Source organism: Xiphophorus maculatus, chromosome 6, assembly GCF_002775205.1.
Source record: "Xiphophorus maculatus strain JP 163 A chromosome 6, X_maculatus-5.0-male, whole genome shotgun sequence".
NCBI classification, from domain to species: Eukaryota; Metazoa; Chordata; class Actinopteri; order Cyprinodontiformes; family Poeciliidae; genus Xiphophorus; species Xiphophorus maculatus.
The window spans coordinates 3,982,036-4,008,966 of NC_036448.1; the positions used below are offsets into that span (position 1 = coordinate 3,982,036).

The 26,931-nt window shown below is 40.1% G+C and overlaps 3 protein-coding genes across 4 annotated transcripts; 1 reads left to right on the forward strand and 2 right to left on the reverse strand.

Annotated features, from left to right (window-relative positions):
* Window positions 1-250: 250 nt before the first annotated feature.
* Window positions 251-10,012, forward strand: zbtb41 (zinc finger and BTB domain containing 41). 2 transcript variants are annotated; one of them, XM_005802425.3, is made up of 11 exons: window positions 251-561; window positions 2,658-3,836; window positions 3,981-4,188; window positions 4,778-4,847; window positions 5,015-5,162; window positions 5,288-5,417; window positions 6,265-6,360; window positions 6,507-6,613; window positions 6,738-6,843; window positions 6,966-7,054; window positions 7,673-8,301. In XM_005802425.3, the coding sequence occupies exons 2-11, from the start codon at window positions 2,693-2,695 to the stop codon at window positions 8,299-8,301; spliced, it is 2,727 nt and encodes a 908-aa protein (XP_005802482.1). In that variant the 5' UTR covers window positions 251-561; window positions 2,658-2,692. The 2 variants fall into 2 exon arrangements, with proteins under 2 accessions (XP_005802482.1, XP_023191960.1); XM_023336192.1 differs by lacking the exon at window positions 251-561 and having other exon boundaries at window positions 2,693-3,836; window positions 7,673-10,012.
* Window positions 10,013-12,126: 2,114 nt separating this feature from the next.
* Window positions 12,127-15,228, reverse strand: LOC102230616 (complement factor H-related protein 1-like). The gene is made up of 9 exons (XM_023334925.1): window positions 15,116-15,228; window positions 14,842-15,033; window positions 14,562-14,723; window positions 14,293-14,481; window positions 13,644-13,688; window positions 13,260-13,424; window positions 13,001-13,165; window positions 12,469-12,494; window positions 12,127-12,305 (listed from the first exon to the last, which is right to left on the reverse strand). The coding sequence occupies exons 1-9, from the start codon at window positions 15,171-15,173 to the stop codon at window positions 12,294-12,296; spliced, it is 1,014 nt and encodes a 337-aa protein (XP_023190693.1). The 5' UTR covers window positions 15,174-15,228; the 3' UTR covers window positions 12,127-12,293.
* Window positions 15,229-21,380: 6,152 nt separating this feature from the next.
* On the reverse strand, window positions 21,381-26,518 carry LOC102237010 (complement factor H-like). Its single transcript, XM_023334970.1, has 8 exons — window positions 26,321-26,518; window positions 26,059-26,247; window positions 25,683-25,874; window positions 22,720-22,758; window positions 22,372-22,536; window positions 22,123-22,287; window positions 21,844-21,869; window positions 21,381-21,678 (listed from the first exon to the last, which is right to left on the reverse strand). Exons 1-8 carry the CDS (start codon window positions 26,376-26,378, stop codon window positions 21,667-21,669), a joined length of 846 nt encoding a protein of 281 aa, XP_023190738.1. The 5' UTR covers window positions 26,379-26,518; the 3' UTR covers window positions 21,381-21,666.
* Window positions 26,519-26,931: the final 413 nt, after the last annotated feature.

The following is a 26,931-nucleotide window of genomic DNA, read 5'->3' on the forward strand; positions in this document are numbered from 1 at the left end:
TAAACCAATCTGAGTTTAGTTACTGAAAATGAACCAACAATTTTTCCACAGTTAATTCATTACTTAACATAAGGGGTGGTGATATAAAGTTTGGACAAATATGGAGCATCATTCAAAAACCCTTTATTTAGATGGAACACTGTAAATTGGGCCTGGCGTCACAATTCAAATTTCCGAGGCAAACGGAAGGCAGCATAACTTCAACTAGTAGGCTGACATCATTCAGACTACATTACCCATGATTCTTTTGTGTCCACGGAAGCTTTCCAAATGTCAGCACAGTTGAGCTTGTCAGTAATCGCGTAACATGTTAACTACAGGAACGGACTCCGTGTTGTCACACGGCATCGAGACGTTTCATTGATCTTCACGCAACTTTACGTCTGGACAGAAGGACAATAGCCGCTCCAGCCAATGGGGGAGCGCTTTGTTTCGGCGTCCGACATTTCTGGTGGGGCGTTTCAGCCAGAGGCTCAGGGAATTATTATGCTCTCTTTTTATTTCCCATTATTATTCCCTTGCGCTAAAAACGACAATATGGAGGCCTCTCACCCGTATTTGGTAAGAATGTTTTTAATGCGTCCCGGTAACAATGTGAGTTCATTAAGTAACGATAAAGGTCGTTTGTCGACGCTCTCCTCGGAGGGGGGCCCGCCCGTCTCACTCATAATATAACGTTAGGGCTCCTTCAGGTGGAGGGGGAAATTGTAAACACAACCGTCATTATTGCCGAGAATTAAGCTGACTGTCGTAGTTAGTCAGCGGCTGTCGCTTCGTTCTGCCGACAACAAATAACCCAAACAATGTAACAGGCGTCTATGATACATGTTACTACGCAACACTGTTAAGCTGTTGTTACGTTTCATTGAAACGTGGCCACAGTGTTACACTTTTGCTGTTGATACCAGGACTCTTTCGCTTCAGTAACTTGTTAGGAATTGTGCTCAAAGATTTTGATACCCTGACCAAAGTTGTCTGGGTCCAAAGAGAAATTTGATTCAGGTGCTCAGTTAAAGCCGTCAAATAGCAGCAGCCATCAGATTGTAGCCCAACACATGACACCTAATAATTAGAGAGCCCTCAATGAACGAAGATTGTCAGAAAATTAACTAGAGAGTGATATAATGAGTATGTCTTTGTAAGTATCTTATGAGCAAAAACTACCAAAATGTCACACTGTGTACACATAAATATTCCTAGCCAATCAGATATATTGTTACAGGATTTAGAAGTGGCTAGATAAGGCTTTGCTGATTTTCTGATTCAGATTTTTCTTTTTCTAATAACTGCAAAAGATAAAAAAAAGTATTTTTTAAAATGAAAGTTATAGCTTTGTGTTCTACAGTAAATGAAGGAACTATCTATTCATCAGAGCGTATGGCCCTTATCTTTACCAGGTTTTTAAGAACCTCCAACAAAATACATGTTTGGACATTTACAGACTGTAAATGGAGAGAGCTCTAAGCTTTCATGCATTTTGTTACTAATGGAAAGAAAAAAAAAAAAATTTAATTATTGTATTACATACAGATCAGAGCAAATTACAGGAAGGTTAGCTGATTCTGAACACTGGTAATTGACTGGTTTGTCTCTAATAACAGTGTTATAGAAAACATTTACTTTTGTAAGCTTTATTTCAATACACTGAAGACATATAGAATAAACACCTGCTGAGAACAGCTGTAGATGTCAAGGAGTAGTTACTTTGTATATCACACCTTTACACCGCTTTTAATCTGGAGAACAACAAGCTGATGCTTTCTGGATAATTAGTCAGATCATGTGATTTTAGTTTTGACACCATGACTCCCTGTTCTTTGTAATGGAACAGTGAAAATGTTATGTATTGTAATGAAGAATAAACCAGAGTAGCCCTCTTTCAGCCAGCTGACCAGCAGAGCGCAGCAATATGTGGGGATGGGCAGCGCTCTATTATTCTATGGTACACACGGCAGGAAAAAACTTGCTAACTTTAACATCTCATTAAAAAGACTTTGAACTGTACAAATCGTGTAACAGAAAATTTCTGAGCTTTGAAACATAAACACTTTTAGATTTCATTATATCTCAGTAATGGTACCTATGCCTACTAGAGATAATGTGTTAGTACTTAGAAGACTGTTCAACTGCCTGTCAAGATTTTCTTTACATTTTTATTTTTGCTATATTTGTAACCTAAGCACACACTATAGCTATAGAAATAGCTATATCTGTACAATATAGTACTATATTGTACTATATTGTACTGATATATAGTACTACAATATAGAATATGGACGATTCTGCTAGCAGAATTGTCAATATTTATTTGATAAATATTCAAACGTACAAATATTAAACTTGTACATTTACACTTGCAAATGTACAAGTGGTACATTTACTGATTCTCTGAAATCAACAAATGTATCAAATCTGGTATGAAAAAGTCACTGCAAGTTTAAATTGAAGCTTTCCTGACCCACTTGATCTCAAAACGTCTTGAGGTCTATTCTCTTTGAGAAATGTCAAAGATTCATGGCGCCCCCTGCTGGCTAAGGAGCCCTTAGCAGCTACTTAATTTATGTTATGCCTCTGTCCAGCTTTGGTCAGAGCCATCAGAACTAAACCTTGTGATGAACTCCAATGTCCAGTTTCATTGTATTTGTTGTGTTTTGCAGCACTGATCAATTGTACCCCGACATTCATCTCCATAATGAAGAGAAAGCCAAACAGTATGGTTCTTCCGAAGCGTGGGAGGCTGGTGACAAACTCATCCGCTGCAGAGGAGTGCAGTATCCCATCGAACTCCAAAACCGTCCAGGATTCGTCCCTTCCTCTCAGACGCCTCACCATGTCACAGCACAGTGACAACCTCCTTGCGTTTCTGAACGAGGACCGGACCCGGCAGAGGTTCTGCGATGTGTCCGTGTTGGTGGGTGGGACGGTTTATAGAGCCCACAAAGCCGTCCTGGCCCACGGGAGCAGCTACTTTCATGCAGAGCTCTCCAAGAACTCGGGCACAATGACTCACGTCACTCTGGACCACGTGGAGGATTCAGTTTTCCAGCATCTGCTCGGCTTCCTGTACACATCAGAGTGTGTCGTTGCAGAGACAGACCTCCCAGCTCTAGCTGACGCAGCCAGGTTCTTGGATATGATGGACGTATTAAAGCTCTTGTGTGAGGACGGTAAAGCTACCTCCTCCCAGGGAGAGACGAGGGAAACTGAGTTAGAAATTCCCTCCTGTGACGCTGCTGGGGCGGACACAGAGGTCCAGAGCACCCTAACCAGCAAAATCTCCCCGCAGCACAGTGTTGCTGAAAGTACTAATCCAGCTTCAGGTAGGGAGGTGAAGACATGTCCGAAAAGTGCTACCACGCGGAGATCAGCTTGTACAAGAAAAACACCCTCTAAACATAAGAAAGACAATGGAAATCACTGTATCAGCAATCCTACGGAGCAACAAAGAGTTGAATCACCAGGGAGACCAGATGAACACAAAGTGGACGGTGTTTTGGAGGTTAATCGGGATGTGAGAGAGACCCCCAAACCATCTCAGGGCGATGACGTGATGGAGGAGGACACGGAGGAGGACCAGCAAGATGTTGACATGGGTGCTGTTTCACAAAAGAACATTTGTGAGGCTTCTGGAAATGACAGGATGGCTTTAGAAGAAGGTTCACACACTGACAGAATGGAGGCCCCATCCGGGCAAGATCGGGAAGTTTACATGCCTCCAGCAGCGAGCACTAACCAAAGTCCAGAGTATCCCGAGGGTCTGGCTCCAGTTATCATCCAAACATCCAGCAAAAAGACTCTCAAGTGTCCCAAATGTGAGAAGACTTTTGATCGTGCAGGTTGGTTTCCTCGGAGTCGGATTTAGAATGTTCCTCATGTCTCTAAAATGTAGACTTGCCTTTCTGTGTCTCTTGTCATCTTGGTTGCAAACAATAATTGCCTGAAAGAAGTTATGGCTCGATTTCCTTTCTCTGCACTTGTAGGGAAATACGAAAGTCACACCAGAGTCCACACGGGAGAGAAGCCCTTCCAGTGTGACATATGCCTCCAGTGCTACTCCACCAAGTCCAACCTGACGGTGCACAAGAAGAAGCACGCAGGCGATGCTCCTATTCCAAAGAAGGAGCACAAGTGTCCCTTCTGCAACAAACTCCATGCCAGCAAGAAAACTCTGGCCAAGCACGTCAGAAGGTAAAACACAAAGGTGTCCGGTCGATCGACCTGCAGTCATTGAGTTTTACAGCGATCTTTTGGGGGTTTGTGGCGGTCTGTCTCAACAGAATGCTAATACATCTGTTCAGTCATCATGCCAAAAGATATGACATGAGTTTCAAGTAACTTTGGTTTGAAGGTTACTTGATATTGAAACCACTGTCAAATTCCTTATTTGTGCACCCAAACATAGCCAATGTGTCTGATTCTGATTTATGTAAAATGTAATCAAATGTCAGATATGGCAAGATGAGCTTTCCCATTTGTTGAGTTTAAGTGATATGTAAACAAGGGATGCGCCTATAGTTATAAAGTTTGGGTGGATATCAATGTCTGATATGAACATTGTTGTTATGGATGACAACCAATATTTACCGATTTTATATTTTTCTTTCCTCTCGATAACGTGGGGAGAAAAAAAAACAAACGCCTCTGACATTGATTCTCTACTTCAGTTAAATCCCCACAATCCTGCGCTGCGTCACTCTGACTGTCACATGACCAAGGAAGAAGCACATGGTTCAACCCGAACCCTCTCCACTGTCACTATGTGTCCCTGTTGTTCTAGGTTTCATCCCGATCACACGCAGGAGTTTTTTGCTGCGAGGAAAAAGAAGAGCGAAGGCTGGAAATGTGCAGTAAGAACCAGCTCATTACTCAACACGTCTAGAAGTAGATTTGTAAATTTTCCGAATCATTCACGTGTCGGCACACACCGATCTGGATGAGTAAAGCAGATCGCAGTCGAATCTTACTTACCCTGCATGAAATTCAGAATCTTAACTACCCGTACACGGCCCAACAGATTTGTTCGAAGACATTCAGCCGCAGGCCTCACCTGCAGGAGCACATGATCCTGCACACCCAGGACCGGCCCTTCAAATGCTCGTTCTGTGACGAGTACTTCAAGTCCAGGTTTGCAAGGCTGAAGCACCAAGAGAAATATCACTTGGGTGAGATACATCAGAAGCCCTTCTGTTTTTGCTGGTCAAAATCTTTACAATCCACGTTTTAAAAAAAAATGGCATAGAAGATGTTTTTTTAAAATTTTATTTAATTTTTTTCCTCCAACGTGCAGGTCCGTTTCCCTGCGAGATCTGTGGACGTCAGTTCAACGACACCGGAAACAAGAAGAGGCACATAGAGTGCACACATGGAGGCAAAAGAAAGTGGACCTGCTATGTTTGTGGGAAATCAGTGAGGGAAAGGTACAGTTCCACCTCCGATTCTCCCCGCGCCGCACCATGTAAGGAGAATATGTAATTACAATACTAATGTGGGGAACTCTGATGACAACATTGTAATCAGATGTGATCTCTTAATATCAATGCCTGTATTTGATTTGTTTATATCACAATAAATAAAAAAATAAAAAGAGGATGCTGAACTTCGACGACCCGTACCCTCTCAGTGGGAGTGGAGTCGATACTACAGACCAAACAATCGATGACACTAGAAATCTCACTCCAGCAGATACTGAATCTGAACTGTTCTTAGTGACTGTAATAATATTCCAATAGCTAAAATTGTGCATCTTAAGTTTGTTTCTTATTATTTTGTATGTTCAGTGCCATAAAAAGGTTTTTTTTTTTTTGCATTTACATTTATAATCAAAATGTTTTATTTATGTGACATACCAGCAAGTGCAGCTTTAAATGTGAAGATGAAGAAAAAGAATGCACAGATTTCTTTATGAAAAAAAAAATTGCTTGTGCTTGCATTCATATTCACCCGACTTCTAAAAGCATATTCGTAAAAATTATAATATCGCCTTCAGAAGCCCCACCCGTGTGTCATTTAGCTTAATTACGTCAGGTGTTTTTCCACAGTTGAAACCAAATTGGCTGCGATTGATTTTACTTAGCAGTGTCAGAGGAAGAGGGGGCCGAATCCAAATGCACAAACAAAAGTTGCCCCCCGTTTTTCTCTCAGTTCACAATTTTTGCACCACTATGTCGGCCTGTCACATAAAATCCCAAAATAATATGTTCCGGTTTGTGGTTGTAATCTGACAGAATAGCAAAGCCGTAATTGATTCGTTCCGTCTCCCTTCAGGACGACGTTAAGGGAACACTTGCGTATTCACAGCGGAGAGAAACCTCATCTCTGCAGCATTTGTGGGCAAAGTTTCCGTCACAGCAGCTCCTACAGGTGGGAGGTTTTTTTTTTTTGTTTGTGTTTTTTAGAAAACCACATCTACTCCCTGATCACAAACACTTCAAACTTTCAGTATGGCTGGTTCTGGTGATAAGAAAAAAACAACAACAAAAAAAACTTGTCTGTTTGTGTTGGCAAAGGCTTCACCTCAGAGTCCACCATGACGACAAGCGCTACGAGTGTGACCAATGTGGGAAAACCTTCATACGCCACGATCACCTGACCAAGCATCAGAAAATACACTCTGGTAAGTTTTAAAATGAGGCTGCAGGCCTTAATTCAGCTTTTGCCTCGTCCACCCAGGCCTTCGGTAAAGGTCTCGTTTCTCTCTGATGGTGAGTTCAGTGCAGTTTGGGTTTTTTTTTTTTCAGGTGAGAAAGCACACCAGTGTGAAGAATGTGGGAAGTGCTTCAGGCGCCACGATCATCTAACAGTGCACTATAAAAGCGTTCATTTGGGAGAGAAAGTTTGGCAGAAGTATGTCATCCAAATCACAGATTTATGTTTTGTACTAGAAATATTATATACTCTTCCTCTCTTTACCCTGAAGGTTTGATTTATGCTTCTGTCTGAATTGCATTTTATTTATTTTTTCTCAGATATAAAACTGCTGTGCATCAGTGTGAGATTTGCAAGAAAGAGTTTAAAGGAAAGTCCAGTTTGGAGATGCACTTCAGGACTCACTCAGGTAAATCATGACTTTGGCTATAATTTAAAATACATTTTAGATTAATGTTACAATTAATACCAATACGATGAACTTAAATCACCACACGGAGTCAAGCCCAAAATTATTCATAACCTTGGCAGATTTGGATTTAAAATTAACTTTCATTTAACCAAGATGTTTGTTTCTGATAGGACATGAGGCAGACATCTCTAAAAAAAAATACGAAAATTATTCAAAAGGAGCATCAGTTTGTACAAAAAAGTGTTTCCTTTAAAATTTCAGTAAAAGAATTGCAGATTGAAAATGATTTATAACCTCTACTTTTTATTCATTTGTCATGGAATCACAGAAAGTAGAACCTCTGTATAATCGCTGACCAGCTTTTTGCGCGTTTCTACTTGTATATTGTTAATTTATCTCGTCTGCACAATCGGTAGGCAAGAAGTATTTTTGAAGGAATGACGCTTAGATGTTTGAAAGCCGTGCAAACATTTAGTAAGGAATCTTACGTTTGCTTTAAGAAATGTAAAGTTGATGGTTTTTTTGTTACTTGTCCTCCATGTGGAAACTACAGATTGGCAGGTCACTTGAAACAGTTTCTGCTCTTTAAATGCGCGGACGGTTTTTGATCCACAGGCGAGAAACCCCACAGATGCCCTGAGTGCCATCAGACCTTTCGAATCAAGAAGACCTTAACGAAGCACATGGTGATTCACTCAGATGCCCGTCCCTTTAACTGTCCACACTGCAGCGCCACCTTCAAGAGAAAAGACAAGCTGAAGTACCATGTGGACCACGTGCACAGCGCCAGGTTCACCGAGCCGCCCCCCAGTCAGGACAAAGCCGCCTCTACTCCTTTTCAGGAAACCCCAAAGACGTACCACTCTGACCCCAAGTCGGCCCCGCGAAGCGCCTCCAACCCGGCCGCCGTCTGCATCCCCGTCACTTTAGTCCCTGTTCCCATGGCAGCAGGAGGTCTGGGAGACCTTCACCCCCACCGGTCCACCTCTCTCGCGTCCCAGACCCACAGCGTGGTAAACGTTCAGGCTCAGGGCCAGCAGCAGAACCCCGGCTACCAGGCAGCGACAGATCTGGCTTTCTTAGAGAAGTACACCCTGACCCCTCAGCCGGCCAACATCGTCCATCCCGTAAGGCCCGATCAGATGCTGGACCCTCGAGAGCAGTCGTACCTGGGGACGCTGCTGGGCCTGGACTCGGCTTCCTCTGTTCAAACCATCTCCAACTCTGATCACACTCACCGATGAATGAATCCGGTGGAAAATGTGCAGATTTAGGACAAAAACCATGTGAACAGCACCCGACCCGGTTTGATTCAAAAGTAACGCCCGAAGAGAGACGTTAACACATTGACTTATTTATTACTATTTCTATCTAATCTTTTATATAATTTATATCGGCATAATAATGTTTAACAGATTGGAAGATTTCATTTGATGACATTTAAAACTTAAGTGCTTTTAGCAGCTAAGCTGTTGAGGAATGAACTTTGTCCTGTTAAACAAATGGTACGTTTTCATTTCCTGGTTGGGTGATTCATTTATCCTCTTAAAACTAGCTGAACAAAACAGCCGGTCTTTACAAATAATGAAACTTTTTAATTTGCATCACGAACAATCAAAGCAAACAGGCAATTCTGTCATTTTAATCCATAGAACATTTTCTTTTTAGTTTTTTATCAATTTTCTTTTCTTTTTTTAAAAAAATGAAAAGAAAGCCATTAAGGTAAACATTGATAGAGCTTTGGAACTGACGTCACTGCGTGTGATGTTTACGTCGCTGGGCGCCATCTTGTATGGCCACGTACCAAAACAAACTTTTCCTGGCGTTTTCATTGTGCTACCTATTCAGTGAAGTTGTTTTCAAGTTGCATATTGAATATTCGGAGTAAGGAGCATTTAGCTCAAGGTTGATCCGATTTAGGAACACTGATTCCGGCCAACTGTTCTCTATCACTCCCTCCTCAAGCTCTCGGAGGTTCACATTGGGACTGTAAATTTCCGAACCAAACACTCCTGTAAATAAATGCCTTGTGACCAACTGATACAAAAAAGTGGTAATTCATGCTATAACAAGAGGCACACTATCTTCTATTAAAATTTTAAGCGACAGACTGGCGACCTGTCCAGGTGACCCCGCCTCTAGTCAGGAATGTTAACTGAGAGGCAGCAGCATCTCCTGACCCCTCTAGGGACAGGGGTGTAAGAAAATGGATGGATAAATCATTTTAATATTAAATATGTTTTCTTCAATAGCTTGCCCCATTAACTCAAAATCAGTGTGAAATTATTCTACTAGACTGTATAGATCATGTTTATTACATTTTGACCCCTTTTTTTATTTAACTAATTTTATACTTTAAAAATATTTTTTTAAAATGTTCATAAAATGTGTTACATCAGATGATCATCGCATTTGTTACCTGTAATGTTCGATTACATAAAATTCAGACAGGATCTATTTCATTACATGTTCACTTCTTACCTGAAATATGTTTAATACAACAAATATTTCCTTAAAGTGTGATTTATTTCATAACATTTACTCGTCACCTTTATTGTTTACTCTGAAGTGTTTAATTACACATTAAATGTTTAAAGACGGGCTCTTTCTTCTGGTTTGCTTGTTACATTAAATGTTTACTGCAAAATTGAATATAATTGTTTACTTTAATCACATAAAATGTTTATTTAAAATATAATCTTTCATTACACCTATGTTTATTACCTGAAACATTTTAGATATCACATTTTTACTTGAAATGTGATTCATTTCATCACCTGTTTACGTGCAACTTGAATCAAACGTTTCATGAATGTTTTACCACATTAAACAATTAAATGAGAGAAAACAGCCACTTCCAACTGAACACACATTTCAACCCAAATGCTTCCTGTTCCTCTTCAGAGTCTGCAGGCTTGCTGAGCTTCTCTCCTGGTGTTTCCTCCTCAGCCTCTCTAACTTGCTCCTCTTCTACAGCCTCCGCTACTGTGTTTTCATGATTTACCCCAGAAGAGGTAAATCATGAAAACACAGTCTCTGTAACTTGTTGATCCTCCATGGTTTTGCTGAATCGCCTCTTTAATTGACGCCCATGTCGGTCCGATGTCGTGGCGTTTACCTGCAGTGACCCAGATTCAGTCTGGATTGAGCTGATATATTTCATACGTCGGTTTGCCTTGAAGAGGGCATATCAGAACACATCGGTATTAATGCTGTAAATTTGACAACACTAGTAAAATAGTTTACTTCGCAATAATGGAATAACCTCGATGTCCACTGACAAAACTCGGACTGTGCTACATAAAAAAATATAAGCCCAACATAAACAAGGTTGACCCACTTAAATGACATTTAACATCAAGGTAACTGGACCTGAGTAAACCCGGACAAAATCAGAGCAAAACATTATGACACAACACCAACAGAGCGAATTTAAACACTCACCAGAATGGACATGTCTGGAGCAAACTTGTAGATGTCTTGGGATGTTGGAGAACGTGATATCAGGACGTCTCCACCGCTGAAACCAGGACATTCCTCTCCTTTTTGTTAGCTCCGACAGTTTAGCTCCGACAGTTTAGCTCCGACAGTTTAGCCTCCTCCCGTTGTTTACAGGCAGAAAAACAGTGAAACAAAAGTCCGTTTTCCATCGTTTTACCGTTTTGGTCGTGTAATTGGACATTACATCCAATAACGCAGCAAGTTCAAACCACTGCTAATTAATTTTAAGTAACTTAGATTTAAAAAATTCAAAATATCTGTGAGACTGTCGTTTCCTCGGTTATGTTTATGGCCATACAAGATGGCGCTCATATCTCTACGCCTAGAGCAGTGACGTCACGTCCCAAAGCTCTATTACAAGGCAACGCCATTAAAGATCGTAACCTGTGGACAACTCTTATTTTTTGAAGAGGGACAGTATTTTGTTATGTGCAATATATATTGTTTACTATGGAGAGCCATTTCAGCCAAAATTAAATAAATAAATAAAAATGGGAAAATGAAAAATGGCTAAATGAATCTGGGAATAAATAACTTTATAGATGAATAAATATAAATGGGAATAAAGATGCCAATTTTACCCATTTATTGATTTATTTAATTTTGGCTGAAATGGCTCTCCGTAGTTTACAACAAGCAGAAACGTCTCTATATTTAGAAGCAGTGATAGCTTGGACATTCCTGCTGCCTTGTGTAAAGGTTAGAGTGAGACAATGTACTGTGTTTCCATTAACTATAGAATGGTGCAAACTGAAATTACGAAAATAAATTTGCTCAATGGAAACACGCCGATTTAGAAAAAAAAACAAAACCTTGTGTTTTTCCAAAGAAGGAGTGTGAGTTAGAATGAGGTTGTATCACAATAAATGTATTGCCAAAAAAAACTGCCACGGAAACACTTTTCCCCCATTGCACGTGTCACATGATCAACAGCCGGATGTTACTGCTGGTGGAAAACGATGAAGAAGACGACAAAAAGTAGTAGGAGTACTGGCCTTTTTTAACCCCGTTTTGTGGACAGAGTGCAGGTGGCTCCACCGGAGCTCTCCCAGTTTCGCACACCCAATAAAAAGTTATGTGTCGTGTTGAATCGTGTTCTGTAAAATCGCCGACTACAATTATTTCCCCAATATGCCGCCCGTAGCCACTCCCAAGTATAAATGGCTATGCTCTCCAATACCCGAAAAAGACGCCGACGTCTCCTCTGATTGGCTGACAGCTGATGAGCGCCATGGCTGAACTATGAGTATGCCGTGTAACCGTCTCTGCAAGTATTTGTAATGACTTATCGCGTGAACAAGCGTATTCACGTGTGATTCTAGTTTCATTTCTTATTTAATGGAAACACCACAATTGTGAAATTGTGTGTTTTTTTTCCATTAGCAAAAATATTGACAAAGATTTATGCATATTTGCAATGCAAATGCAGCAAGTGATGCACAGGTTTGTAGTGAGTTTGTTGCAGTTCCACAGTGACCAGGTTTGGAAAACAGACTGACTGTTGATTTTTTACAAATCTGGGGTCTTATTTTGCCTTCTAACTTTAAATACAGACACAGACAAACAAAAACATAAAAGATTGAACTTTATTGGTGTGATAGAGCAGAATGAAAATATCCAGCCTGGCTGTTGGCAACGCATTCAATCTCAAGTTGTTTCAAATGGGTTCATGTTTCCATTTGTTCTCAGTCCATCAGCTCAGCCCAAGAGAGCCAGATCTTTTCCCGATGGGGCCTCAGCATAGACCCTGGTTACAGTAAAGACATAAAAAAGAAAAAAAACTGCTTTAGATGTTTATACAAATAGATACACAGAAATAACACAATTTTAACAGGGGTACTTTGAAATGCCTGAAATATTAAGAGCATGTGAGCAACAAAAACATCTTTAGGTAACACACAAATACTCACAAAGTCTATCTTGGCCCAGTTGCAACCTGAAAAAAATAAATAAATAAAAAAACATTTGAATTTCTATACTTTGTCATTTCAATGTCTGCTTCTACTGTGGCCAACTGTAGCCCTGCTGAGCCAGTGTCCTGCATGTTTCCCTGCAGAGGCCTTTCAATAAACCAGCCCTTCAATTCTGACGTGTTGAACATGTAAACAAACGCTGGCTTGCAAAAGTATTCATACCCCTTGAACTGTTCCAGATTTTGTCACGTTATAACCACAAACATAAAAATATTCCATTGGGATTTTATGTGACAGAACAACTCAGTGTGGTAACACAACTGCGACACAACTAAGATTTTTTTATTTTTGGCAGAAATTTACTCCTTTTTTTGTATCTACAACGGTCCTAATACGCAGTTCTAAAAATGTGACAGGCAATAAGCAAACACAATGATGCGTAAACTGCAAACTCTAAGAAACTCTGTTTCTGTTGGTGTATCTGCTCCAGTGTTCTAACCATCTAAATTGTGCTTATATTGATACTTACATCTGGATACACTGAGATTCCCATCAATGCACCGAACCACAGCGTAATTTTTAAGCGTCCATTTATCAACACATCTCGGGTACTCTGTGCCCCCATTTCTGATAAACGTATTGCCAGAATTTATTAGGTCAGAATACTCTGTAGTGTCCAGAAGACAGAAATCCTCTGTAAAAAAGAAAAAGAAGAAAACACTTTTCTTTACGCCTGTTGTTTTTTTTTTTTTTTTAATGAAACAGTTTCAGTGTTGTTTTCCTTCTACCTTTACATTTGGGGACTTCGGACCACGTGCCACCTCTGTGACACACCACAGTGTCAGGACCCACTAACTTGTAAAAGTTCTGACACGTGTATTTCAAAGAACGTTGCTGCTCCTGTGGCTCAGGAAGCCCGTTTGGAACATGAGGGATCTCTCCACAATTATCGACTGAAAAGGAGGAACAGAGTTTCATAAAACATTAGGCTGTTAAAGTCGAGTTCTTTAGATTAACACTTCACCTCACACAAATCAACAAATCTCTCTGTCTGACTCAGCTTTGTATGCCGCACGCTCATGAGAAATGTGCGAATTACTTACATGGTTATTTTGATCACATTCTAGATAAATACATTTAATATAAATGAAGAAATCAATGTGCTTATTTACTGGATACGAATGTAGTCTGAGTGTCCGTGGGTTCGGCAGCACGTGCTGGAACAAACAGAGCAGAGGCAGGTTTTCATATTTGCTCGTTCTCTCACAGTGTTGAATAAAACAGAAAATATTCATTTCGCGCAGATTTTTTTTTTTTTCTACTTTGAAATTTTCTCTTTAACGTACACAACTCACTTTGAATATTTAAAGTACATACTTTTTGAAATGCAGGGCTAAATGTGACTGGATACAACAACATAATAAATAACATCATAACAAATGACATCACCCACTGATGTTTTTTTTTTTAACATGCAAATCTTTATCCTGTCTTTACTGTGGCACCTTTTGTTTTTCTGAACAACCTTACCATATGTAATTGTCAAAATACCAAACACATTTATTTACATTGCATGCTTCCGTTTTGAGATATCAATGTTTATATGTTGTGGACATTATAATCGCCTGATAAGTTTTACATAGCCAATAAGCGGTGCCGGTTTCTGACACGGGCGACATGGGCAACAGCCCAGGGCGGCATGTTGTGGGGTGGGCAGCATAAGCGCACCCACATCTGACAGAATGTCCCCCCTCCCCATGCCGCCACGTCTATTCATTTGAAATGAACACCTTTGTGAGTCTCAACACAATGACCACTTACTGCAACGTGGAATTCCGGCCCAGTTTCCACCCTCGCAGTAGGCACTTTTTTTGGACTGTCTGTCCTCTGTGAGAAATCCTTGTCTGCACTGATACTCCACTTTGGAATAAGCAGCAAACACCTCCTGGTAGGTCTGAGTAACGACGGCATTAGGGACAACTGGTGGCTCGCCGCACGCCCTGGGGTGTTCTGTGAATAAACCGTGACAGTCAGTCGGAATGGAAAAAGGTGTTTTGTTGTTGTTTTTGTTTTTCAGGTTCAGGACTTACTCTGACAGAGCGGCACCGCGGACCACGTCCCACTGTGACACTCCACGATGTTATCCTGGCCGTTTAGCGAATATCCTGCGTTGCAGTTTATTTCTAACGAGCCGTTCAGGTTTTGCTTGAATTTGCCGTTTGGAATAACCGGAAGAACGCAGACTGTGTCCACTGGGAAACAGAAAAAATATAAACATACAACCTTTTCTTTTTAAAAAAACATAATTAAATCAGTCCAGAAGAGTCATTCATGAATTAAAAAAAATAAAATAAAATAAAAAATCCTCACCAACACACTCCGGTTTCTTGTACCAGACGCCATCTTGACATATGATTGTCGCCCACCATCCCTCCTCTGTGGTTTTGTATCCCGCATCGCAGCTGTACGTCACATGTGAGCCATGAGGATGAGACTCTCTCACCGGGAGAAAATAACCGTTTTTCAGGTCGGGAGCGCCGCACGGCTCCCCTTCATCCACAGCTGAAACAGACAGAAAAACTGTCAAGAGATCATGTCAGCAGCAGCAGCTTCTCTAAAACCAAAAAACATGAACGTCTCTTACCAAGCAGCAGTCCAGGAATCCAGACCAGGAGCGCAAATCTCAGACCCGTCAGCCGCATGTTGTCAGGAGTCAAATCGCAGCCTTTAGACTGGGGAGTGAGGATCCTTGTTCAGATCAGATGCCTGTTAATAATTAAGGCATTTCCCGCATACAGAGAGATAAGAAGTGAAGAAAAAAGTCAACATTGGATCGAGCTGCTGCTGCTGCTGCGGGGCTGTCGATACAAATTGTGCAAGTCGGGACATTTTGGTGATGAAGTAAGAGAAAGGGAACAAACACACAAATTATGCTCATGTTTCCTTGTAATTTCACTTCATGATTTCTATGATGACAATAAAGATGATGATGATGATGATGATTGTTATTATAAGTTTTCTACCCTGTCTGTTGGAGAAAATAGGAACCCCATAAAGTAGTAACATTTTTGAACACAATGTGTTAAAAATATCTGTTTACTATCCAGGTTTTGACAGTGATTTCCCAGCACGGTGTGACAAAATACCAGCTTTACGAAACACCAGAGCATAATGTCAACAAACTGGTTCAGAAGTGATTCGTCTGTGAGGATCGACTCCTTTGCACGATTTCATCGTCTTGGTTTCACCAGCGCTTCTCTGTTTTACAAATGCCGCCTCAGTCAACACCAAGGTCCCCAATTATTTTCTTCTCGAGAAGCAATCTGAAGCAGGAGCGCAAAGTTTGATTTTGCTGTCCTGTCATAAAACAAAAAGACACCCAAACAATATTCCTATCAACCGGCATGACATGATAGAGTCTATGGCTGATTGGATTGATTGGATTAATGGATTATTGAAATAATCTGAAACTAATTTGGTAATTGGAGCATACAGACTCCAAAAGGGACATTTATGGAATATGTTGTCAAAAGAACATGTCATGAGGTGCGGTTGGTGAGGCAGACGCAGCGGACCCAGGTCAGATGAATTATAATGATTTTAATGGTAAAGCACAGTCCAAACAACGAGCAGCAGGCACATGGAAACACTGACGACGACTAGACTAGACTAGACATTGACAACGACAAGGACCCGACGAGGAACAAGGAACACAGGTGGAGTTAAATACACGGGCGGGTAATCACAGGAACGAGACACACCTGGGAACAATCAAGGGGAGGACAGGACAACGAAGAGACTCAAGAACACAGAAAACTCTAAATAAACACAGAAAAACACAGATCCTGACAGAACAACATATTCAGAGCACTAATTAAGTCAAAATTGTACAACAATATGTACATTTTGCATTGAAAATATATATATAAAAAAACACAACAAACAACTTTGCATTTGTTCTACCCAGAACTCTTCAAGTGGCATAGTTTAGCTTCACCTGGTTCAAATTCTTTAAAAAAGGAAAAGAAACAACTAATGAAGCACCTTACAACACACACACACACACACACACACACACACACACACACACACACACACACACACACACACACACACACACACACACACACATATATATATATATATATATAAAACAACCTATAAAACGTGGAGTGCACAAGCGGCTGTTTTCACCGATTCTTTTATTCACAGCTACTTCACATGAAATTGACAGTTTTAAATTGTTTTATAGTTTTCAGATATTTCCTGTCACGACTTTATTATTCATCACGTTTACATACACAAATATTCTTTGTATTTTATGGAGACACTGTTTCTGCAGCAAGAGCAGATTCATTCATTAAGTTTTTAAAAAAATTCTGACCACTTGGGGGCGCCAACAGTCTGAACATTAAGCTGACCTTTTAGAAATCTCCACAATACTATTGGTGATTAGCGTCCATCCATCCATCCATGGATGGACACTATCCATTGTGTCCATCCATTGGATGGACACAATGGACACACTTGTCTTGTACATTCTGCGTCTTCTTCTCTCATTCCCTGCGCCGTAGCAACTGCCACACCAATGTCTGTGCTGCTCGCTTCTCCTCTTAGGTCCATGCTTGTACCTAAGCATGGACAGTAAGCTGTACTCACAGTAACCTGTGAGTACAGCTTAAATATCAAATATGATTTTAAAAGCAATATTGTCCTAAAATACACAAATGTGCAGTTGTAGTCTTGAGAATCTTGAGAATATTATTCCTTTATAACTATTTTACAATCGATGATTAGAGGTCTATGTAGCAAACAGATGTGTCCTTGTTTGCTACATCCATCCATCCATTGATGGATGGATGGATGGATGGATGGATGGATGGAGGGGCCATCCAGGGGCTGGGAGGGCTGCTGGTGCCCATCTCCAGTGAACGTTTCGGGCAAGAGGCAGGGTACACCCTGGACAGGTCGCCAAAAAAAACCCCTAACAAAATAAATAAATACATAAATAAATAAAAAGAAAACAGTTTAAAATGAAAAACTTCCAATTCTAGAGTAAGAGTAATTTGTACCCACAGTGTGTATGTGATGTGATCATAGTGTGTGTGGAGTGATAAACAGAAGATGAGTAGGATAAAATTAATCATAAAATAATTTGAAAAAATTAATTTGATAAAATGATGAAAACACCAGTGCCTACGGCCAACTCTCTCCTCTTCCTCTCTTTGGTCCTCCTCACCTTCATCACCTCTTGTGATTCCTACATTCCGATCTATTTCAGCGCGTTCAGATTGAAAAGGCTTAAAACCTCGAAAAGAAAAAAAAGAGAAAAGAATAAAAATAAAATAATCATGAGTCCCTGGGTGAAGCTACTGAAGCCACAAACAGAATGAGTTTTCTTAAGCAAGAAGAATCCTGTAAGATATGAGAACCAGGCCATCTTGCTGATTAAATGGCTGGCAGTTTGACCATTACACATCATTTGACCAGAATGCATTGCAGCGTGAACAACGAGGCGACGTTCGTGTGACAATATATATATATTTTTTTACATTTTATAAAAACTAAACAGTCTACAGTAATATTGTTATATTGTTTTTACATCTAAAATAGATATTTCTCAAATAAAGTTAATTGTTACAACTAATCATGGATCTGAGAGTTTTTCATGATGGGCACAAGAACGAGTTGTAGTAGAAACCAGAGCTAACAGCTTACAGTGCCTGTCATAATATGCATTATATACCCACTGAGGTTTTTTGTGTTGTGTTTTGTCGACTAGAGTTTTCAAATGGGAAGGTTGACATCTTTGGGGAATTTAGAAGAAAAGAGAACGCACAAGAGACGATCTGTTTAGACTTTATTGCCAAACATTCATGTTGGACACAGTGCTGGATGCTTGAGCTGCTGATTTACTCAGCAGGGCGAATCTTCATGCTGATGGCCTTGAGAGAATACATACTGCCCTTCCAGCTGTTCCAGATTACTCCAACCTCAAATCGGGTCCCCTCACTGCCCCAGGTGTAGACTCCGTTTGGGTTTCCATACTGGCATGTCGGGCCGAACCAGAAAGCTCCCAGAAAATGTTTTGGACAGTTTTCCGACCCAACGTGTTGATAATAGTCAAAAGTAGCAAATTTATGATAACGGAGATATGTCAGGGTGTCTCCTGCCAATAAGAAAAGATTGAAGTTAAAGAGAAACACATGACTTATCACACGAAATAACTTATTTATGTGTGATTTTAATTTAATTTCTTATTTAATGGAAACGCCGCGATTGCGAAATAGTGATTTTTCAACATTAGCAGAACGTCGACAAAGATTTGCGCACATTTGTAATGGAGACGCCTCTAGTGACGTTCTTAGCAAACCTGTTGTCAGTTGTGGGCTCGACGCTCCGGGGACGACGAATGACGACGAGAAGCAACAGTTTTCCAACATCCCAGGTGTTTGCTCTGCAATCATGTAACATTTAGACAACGGGGGGCAATCAGCCATTGAGGATGGAGCAGATGGTGGGACACACATTGTGAAAAAGAAATCATCCAGCTACCAGTTGGGCATTGACTAATACTGATAACTTTTGACATCTTAAATTATTTAAATTGAACATATCAGATAAGCTTATCTAGTACTTAGTAAAGGATAGCTTGAACTATGAGGAAAAACCTGATTCTATGGAACATATTTTTGTGGTGTTTGATATAACGTCCATGTGTTTCATAACTGTAATCGTTTTTCCATTGATTCTATTCTGGAGCTTTTGTATTTTCACTTTTTGCTTCTTCAGTTCCCTGTAGGTTCCCATGGTAACTGCTGTCCTCTCAGATGATATATTGACCTGAAACCTTCTCAGTCGGGACTTTCAAGATGTTACTAGCATTTTTAACAACTCTGCAGTTTTTTTAGTTTTTTTTTTAGATGTTTGTAGCTCAGCAGCTTGGTTCAACATCTGCCCCATATCCCACAGCTCACTGGGTGGGAGGTTCTGGAATGTTCTCATTGGTTGATTGTCCCATCATTATCTATATGCGTCATGAAAAATCAATGCAGGGTTCTGTAAAGATCCAGAAACATCTGCTTCTGCAGTGCATAGCAGATCTGTCCTGAGTTTCAGAAGGATGCTTATTGAAGACCTTTCATTTCTAAAACTCTCGGAATGAAAAATGTGGAAATAAGCCAACGATCCAGACACCATCATCAATGTTTGATACATTCAAGAAGTTTCTCCCAGCCATTGCGTATGATGATGAGGCCTTTGTGAAGATCAAAATCTCTGCCTGTTTTATTTGTCCTTTGTTTCTATCTGCAATGGTCCCGATACACCATCATGCAAAATTTATAGTAGCCGTTTTTAGAAGAACAAAAAACACCAAATAGACAAATGGTGACTTTCTTATTTTAGGAGCGTGTTGTTTGAGTTGGATAACATAGTTCTGACTCCTAGGATGAAATTATCAATCTCGTGGATAAAAACAGCTCAGTACAAAAAGATTGGCTGATTGCACCTGTGTGACAGTCAGTAATACGGACTATTCTACAGAATAGGAAGACTAATACCGTGGCTAATAGTTGGAGTAAAAGCGCTCTGGATCAGAAAATATCACTATCAGCAAAAATGTAGTCAGACATCAGGATGGGTCAAAGTGTCTCCACTGGCTTAGAGGGAGAAACAGCGTGTCAGGCGATGAAGTGATGAAGCCGAGCGTATAGACAAAGCCTGGGCTGAACTTTATTTTATGCTACAACGGAACGAGCCAGCAATGTAATAAATGTGAAGTTGTTGCGAACGCATTCCTTGTTTGCATTTATTTTCCAACCATTAGCTCCCAGAAGCAGTCGACTCCTCTCCTCGATGGATCACTTTCAACAAATATTCCAGGCACAGAACTGAGCATGTGGTGGATTTCTGCCGATGGCAGTAGGACCACAGGGAGCTGGACTGCTTCACATATTATCTCTCATGTCATATTGTCAGGATATAATGTCCATCCATCCATTTTCTAACACCCCTGTCGGGAGGGGTGCTGGTCTGTCTCCAGCTAACGTTTCAGACGAGAAGCGGGGTTCACCCTGGACTGGTCACCAGTCTGTCGCAGGGCAACACAGAGACAGACAGGACAAACAACCATGCACACACACACTCAACTAGGGAGAATTTAGAGAAACCAATTAACCTGACAGTCATGTTTTTGGACTCTGGGAGGAAGCTGGAGAACCCGGAGAGAACCCACGCATGCACAGGGAGAACATGCAAACTCAGTGCAGAAAGACCCCGGGCCGAGAATCGAACCCAGAACCTTTTTGCTGCAAGGCAACAGTTCTAAAATGTCAGATTTAACAAATATGTAAAAATAAAAAAGTTACCCTATTAATTTTTAATAGTTTTTGCAAGGTACTCTGATTAAGACAAGCTTGAAATGATACTGAACTTTTTCTCTGAAAAAAGAAGTGAAGAAATTGTCAACTTTATGTCAAAGGATCAGTTTCACTGTGGCAAACAAACTAGATCCACAAATATCTATCAGATAATATCTATCTGCTATCTGGTAATCAGGTAATTAATATTCCTAAAGGAAAAAATAGATTATGATTATGCCTTATTTCCAGTGATTGTGGTTCTGATTCCAGTGTAGTACAGTTGACTCCCATGAACAGTGGCAGATTCTGATATGGGCCACATGGGCAACGGCCCAGGGCATCTTGTGGGGGGCGGCATGAGCTCCCCTCAAGATGCACCCCCACTCTCAGTTCTTAATGTAATACCCACATGGCAGATTATCACATGAAATATCTCGCCAATCACCAACAACCCGCCTCCCGTTCCCTCGTTAGCCCCACCCACAGCGGGCGGCTACAAATGTCCCAAATTCTCCTAAAAACTTGACAGGTGTGGTCAAGAATGACTCCTGTTAAAGTCGAAATGTTTTATTAAGTAGCTGTTGCAGGCAACAGAGACAAAGTCAGACAGAGGTTTTTTACAATTCTCTGTATGAAACGCACAACTATAGAAATGCTACTGGAACAATCTAAATACAGAACATGCTATACTGTGGTAGAACAGCATGAAAATATCCAGCCTGGCTGTTGGCAACGCATTCAATCTCAAGTTGTTTCAAATGGGTTCATGTTTCCATTTGTTCTCAGTCCATCAGCTCAGCCCAAGAGAGCCAGATCTTTTCCCGATGGGGCCTCAGCATAGACCCTGGTTACAGTAAAGACATAAAAAAAAAAAAAAAACTGCTTTAGATGTTTATACAAATAGATACACAAAAAATAACACAACTTTAACAGGGGTACTTTGAAATGCCTGAAATATTAAGAGCATGTGAGCAACAAAAACATCTTTAGGTAACACACAAATACTCACAGCGTTTATCGTGGTCCAGTTGCAACCTGAAAAAAAACAACAACAAAAAAAACATTTGAATTTCTATACTTTGTCATTTCAATGTCTGCTTCTACTGTGGCCAACTTTAGCCCTGCTGAGCCAGTGTCCTGCATGTTTCCCTGCAGAGGCCTTTCAATAAACCAGCCCTTCAATTCTGACGTGTTGAACATCTAAACAAACGCTGGCTTGCAAAAGTATTCATACCCCTTGAACTGTTCCAGATTTTGCCACATTATAACCACAAACACTGATACTTACATATGGATACAGTGAGATTCCCATCAATGCACCGAACCACAGCGGAACGTTTAAACATCCATTTATCAACACATCTCGGGTACTCTGTGTCCCCATTTCTGATAAACGTATTGCCAGAATTTGTAAGGTCAGAATACTTTGTAGTGTCCAGAAAACAGAAGTCCTCTGCAAAAAAGAAAAAGAAGAAAACACTTTTCTTTACGTCTGTTTTTTTTTAATGAAACAGTTTCAGTGTTGTTTTCCTTCTACCTTTACATGTGGGGACTTCGGACCACGTGCCACCTCTGTGACACACCACAGTGTCAGGACCCACTAACTTGTAAAAGTTCTGACACGTGTATTTCAAAGAACGTTGCTGCTCCTGTGGCTCAGGAAGCCCGTTTGGAACATGAGGGATCTCTCCACAATTATCGACTGAAAAGGAGGAACAGAGTTTCATAAAACTGTTTAAGTCGAGTTCCTTAGTTCATCTCATACTTTCTTTTCTCAAACAAATCAACTCTAATTCATTAACTCTTAAGAAATGCATAGTTTAGTTTGGTTACATTCTAGATAAATACATGAAATATTAATGAAGAAATCAATGTGCTTATTTACTGGATACAGTGTCCTTTGATCCGGGTCCGGCAGTAGGTGCTGGAACAAACAGAGCAGAGGCAGATTCATCTTGTTATTTGTTGTAAAGCTGGTGAGACACTGACTTAATCATAATCATATTCACAAATATAGACCTGCATGTTACAGTTTACATGAGGAAATTCTGTGGTAAGAGGAGAAAACTATAAATATATCGCTGCACTTGACTTTACTATAGCTAGCTCGCTGATGCTGTCTCTTACTCTGCAATTGTGGAGTCACAATGTCTGGGATCATGAGCGCCCCCTGCTATGAGGCAAGAGAACTGCCTGCCTCACCTCGACTGTTCTCTGCTGTTTCTGATCGCTCCTCAGCACACGAAACTCGTTACACACACAGTTGGTGACAAAAACCACTGTACATTATATACATAGGCTAAATTATGGAAAATCAGTTCATATATTAAATGTTTCTTAACCATTTTATTGGCGAAAGGAGAAGCATGGTCTCATTGAATGGCAGCCAGCTCAGTTAGTGAGAGGTTGATCAATCCCAGGCGAGGTTCAGCTCGCTGCTGCCTCACCGGCTTCACTTCTGAGCATATGAATAGGAATATGCTAAAATTCAGCGATTTAAAAGACAAAATAATCAGAATCGGTTAAGCTAAATGAAAAATAGGTACTCATAGTACAAACTACAGGGTGAAAAAAGCAATACAAATTATTTCATCATTGTATATTATTTTCCCATTATGACAGGTAAAGCTCTGCCTCACCCACCTCCTCTGAGCGCACGTCACTGACATACATATACATACATACATATATGTAGGAATAAAATAATTAAATTGAGAGTACAGTGGCAACTACGGAGCCCTCTAGGGGACATGGGGATTTTTTTTCTTTTGCGTTATCTCGCAATACTGTACTGATCAGTCATTCAGCATAATTGAATACTGTAAGCATTTCTCACGGTGGTCGCCGTACTTTATGCTTTAATATAAGGTTATGTGAGGTTTTTCCATGAATGTTAATATCTCGTTGTGAAATATCTGAAGTTTTACATCTTTCTTTAGGATAGAAAGGCACCACAAACCTACGATATAAACAGAAACTTTCCGTAAGAAGGAAAGAAATAAAAATACATCCAAACTATTTCTACTATTTCTGAGTTATTATCGCGGGTAATAAATCATCTGACAGTTTTAATTGTGTCTCTGTTGTGTTCGTATGGTTTAAAGAGCTGCTTCCAGATCCATCTCAACCTTAACAGACATAAACATGCAGGAAATAAATCGACTTTCAATCAGTTTTTTGCACCAAACAGTTAATAATAATAAACAAGTTTTCACTGAGGCTCTGTAAGAGCCATATGAATGAAATAAGTAATTATTGATATGACAGGAGCAGGCGGCTTTGACACTGGGGTGGTGGGTGTGTCGATGTGGGCGTGGCTGTCATCAAGTATGAATGGGAAGGTTACTGACCTGCTGGCTTTGTGTGTATGAGGAAGCGGTGAGCAGGTTGGTCAGTCCTTGCAAAGTTTGGAGCATGATGATCAAAATGGAATAAATCGATAATTGTGACAGATCAAAGAAGAGGTTTGGAGTTGATTGATACACGGACAGATGAGATTCCCCGAGTTAACCCCGTGCGGCCCTATACCATCATTAGTTTGTCGTGTTTTTAATAATAAAAGGTGTTTATTATTATTAAGTCTTTGGTGCAAAAAAAAAAAAAACTGATTGAAAATCGATTTATTTACTGCATGTTTATGTCTGTTAAGGTTGAGATGGAACTGAAAGCAGCTCTTTAAACAATTCAGACTATGAACACAACAGAGATACAATTAAAACCGTCAGATGATTTATTACCCGCGATAATAACTCAGAAATAATCCAAATAGTTTGGATGTATTTTTATTTCTTTCCTACTTACGGAAAGTTTCTGTTTATATCGTAGGTTTGTGGTGCCTTTCCATCCTAAAGAAAGATATAAAACTTCAAATATTTCACAACGAGATATTAACATTCATGGAAAAACCTCACATAACCTTATATTAAAGCAGAAAGTACGGCGGCCACCGTGAGAAAGGTTTACAGTATTCAATTATGCCGCAAAACTGATCAGTACAGTATTGCGAGGGAACGCAATATAATTTTTTCCTCATGTCCCCTAGAGGGCTCCGTAGGCAACAAACTTCATACTGTGTGATAGTAACTTTTTTTAAATTTATTTATTTTTAATCATTTTGCTCTTTATTGAGACGACCAAGACTGTTGAAATGAGGAGTGGATAAAGAAATGTATTGTTTATTGAAATAAATGCCAATAAATTCTGCTTCCAATTTCACTTAGATTATTTCAGTGATAGTATATTAATAATAGCATAACAATAGGAACAAGTCATTGGCATTTAGGGTATCAGAAATCCGGTCATTTTATACAACAGAACATCTGCAGGAACATCTTTACTGAAGCCTGTATTGCAATGAGGAGTAGACAACTGGGTTTACTAGATTTAATTAAAGAAGATTGAATATAAACAAACTCAACACTTTTTAGAGCTTTTTTTTCACAATAGGGTTAAAGACATTGTCTCCATTTCCATCTACATCACATGTGTCAAACTCCAGTCCTCAAGGGCCGCTGTCCTGCAGTTTTTAGATGTGCCACAGGTACAAAGCACTGGAATGAAATGGCTTCATTACCTCCTCCTTGTGTAGATCAGTTCTCCAGAGCCTTAATGACCTAATTATTCTATTCAGGTGGTGCAGCAGAGGCACATCTACAAGTTGCAGGACGTCGGCCCTTGAGGACTGGAGTTTGAAACCCCTGATCTACATAACAGTTACACACTACATTGTCTTGGTTAGGAAACAAAAACACATTGTAGTTTGTGATTTTAACTGGACAAAATGTTAAAATGTTTGGGTTATAAATATTCTTGGCAGGTCCTGTATATGTCTGAAAGTTCTCCACCTACCACATGTTGGGACGTCTGTCCAAACTCCAGCTCTACAGAAGACAGATTTCTTGGTGGCTCCTTCCTTTGTTGTATATCCATCCTTACACTGATACACCACTTCTGTGTCTTGAGTAAATACGTCCTGAAAATCCTGATTAATTATGGCGGCATTGGATATTCTTGGAGGCTCGCGGCAGGTAGGAGGATTTACTGTAAAGAAGAAAATTAAACACATAAGCTTTTTGAGTAAAATATCAAAAGTCCCAGATTCCATTTGAAAGAAGCACAAGAAGATGAGAAACCTGACCAAGGTTCTGTTTACTGCTCAGTTTTAAAGTAAAATGCATAAAAGTATTTGAAGAAAATCTTTTCAGTGGATAAAGGAAACACTTACTAATACAGACTGGGATACCAAACCATAAACCATTGAAACATGTGCTTGTTCCCCACCAGCCTCTTCCTTCTGCTTTGTATCCATCATTGCAGGAATAACTGATCTTTGTTCCATGAGGATATGATTCCTGCACCGAGAGAAGAAAACCTGCATACAGGCTTGGAGCGCTGCAAGGCTGTGGACCTTGAGCTGATCGTCCACAACAGACAAAAATCAGACACAACTTCAGGAATACGCCATATCAGATGTTCATTATACTTACCTTGCAGCAGTCCAGGAACCCAAAGCAGAAGAACTAATTCAAGACACCTCATCCCCATGTTATCAGGAATCAAAATCACCCAGAGAATGAAGAGTCAGGGACCAAGCTCAGTTATTTATTACTGAACATTTCTCTGGAATAAGAAGTGAAGAAATAGTCAAATGTACTTCAAAGCATAACTTTCAATGTGGCAAACAAACCAGATCAGCAAAAATCTATCAGAATGTTTACTGCCCGTATGTGAAGCTGGTTTCCTGGACGGCTGTGATCAGAGGTCAGGATTGAGCAAACATCAAACATGTGGAAAATATGTGGAAAGTTTAATTTCAATGACTTTAGTGAACTCTTACTTTTTATATGCATTGATTGTGACTCTCTAATTCTGGTGGAAACTCCAACATCCATGTTTACAACTCCAAAGACAAAGGGGCAAAAAAGCTGTGATAGACCTCAAAACTTTGGTTTGACTCAACATGTTGAAGAGGCAACACACACACACACACACACACACGCACACACACACACACCCCCACACACAAGGACACACTCTGAATTTGATTACCAGTAATGCTGTGGATCATCCCAAGGTCTCTGTAATAATGTTGCCCTGT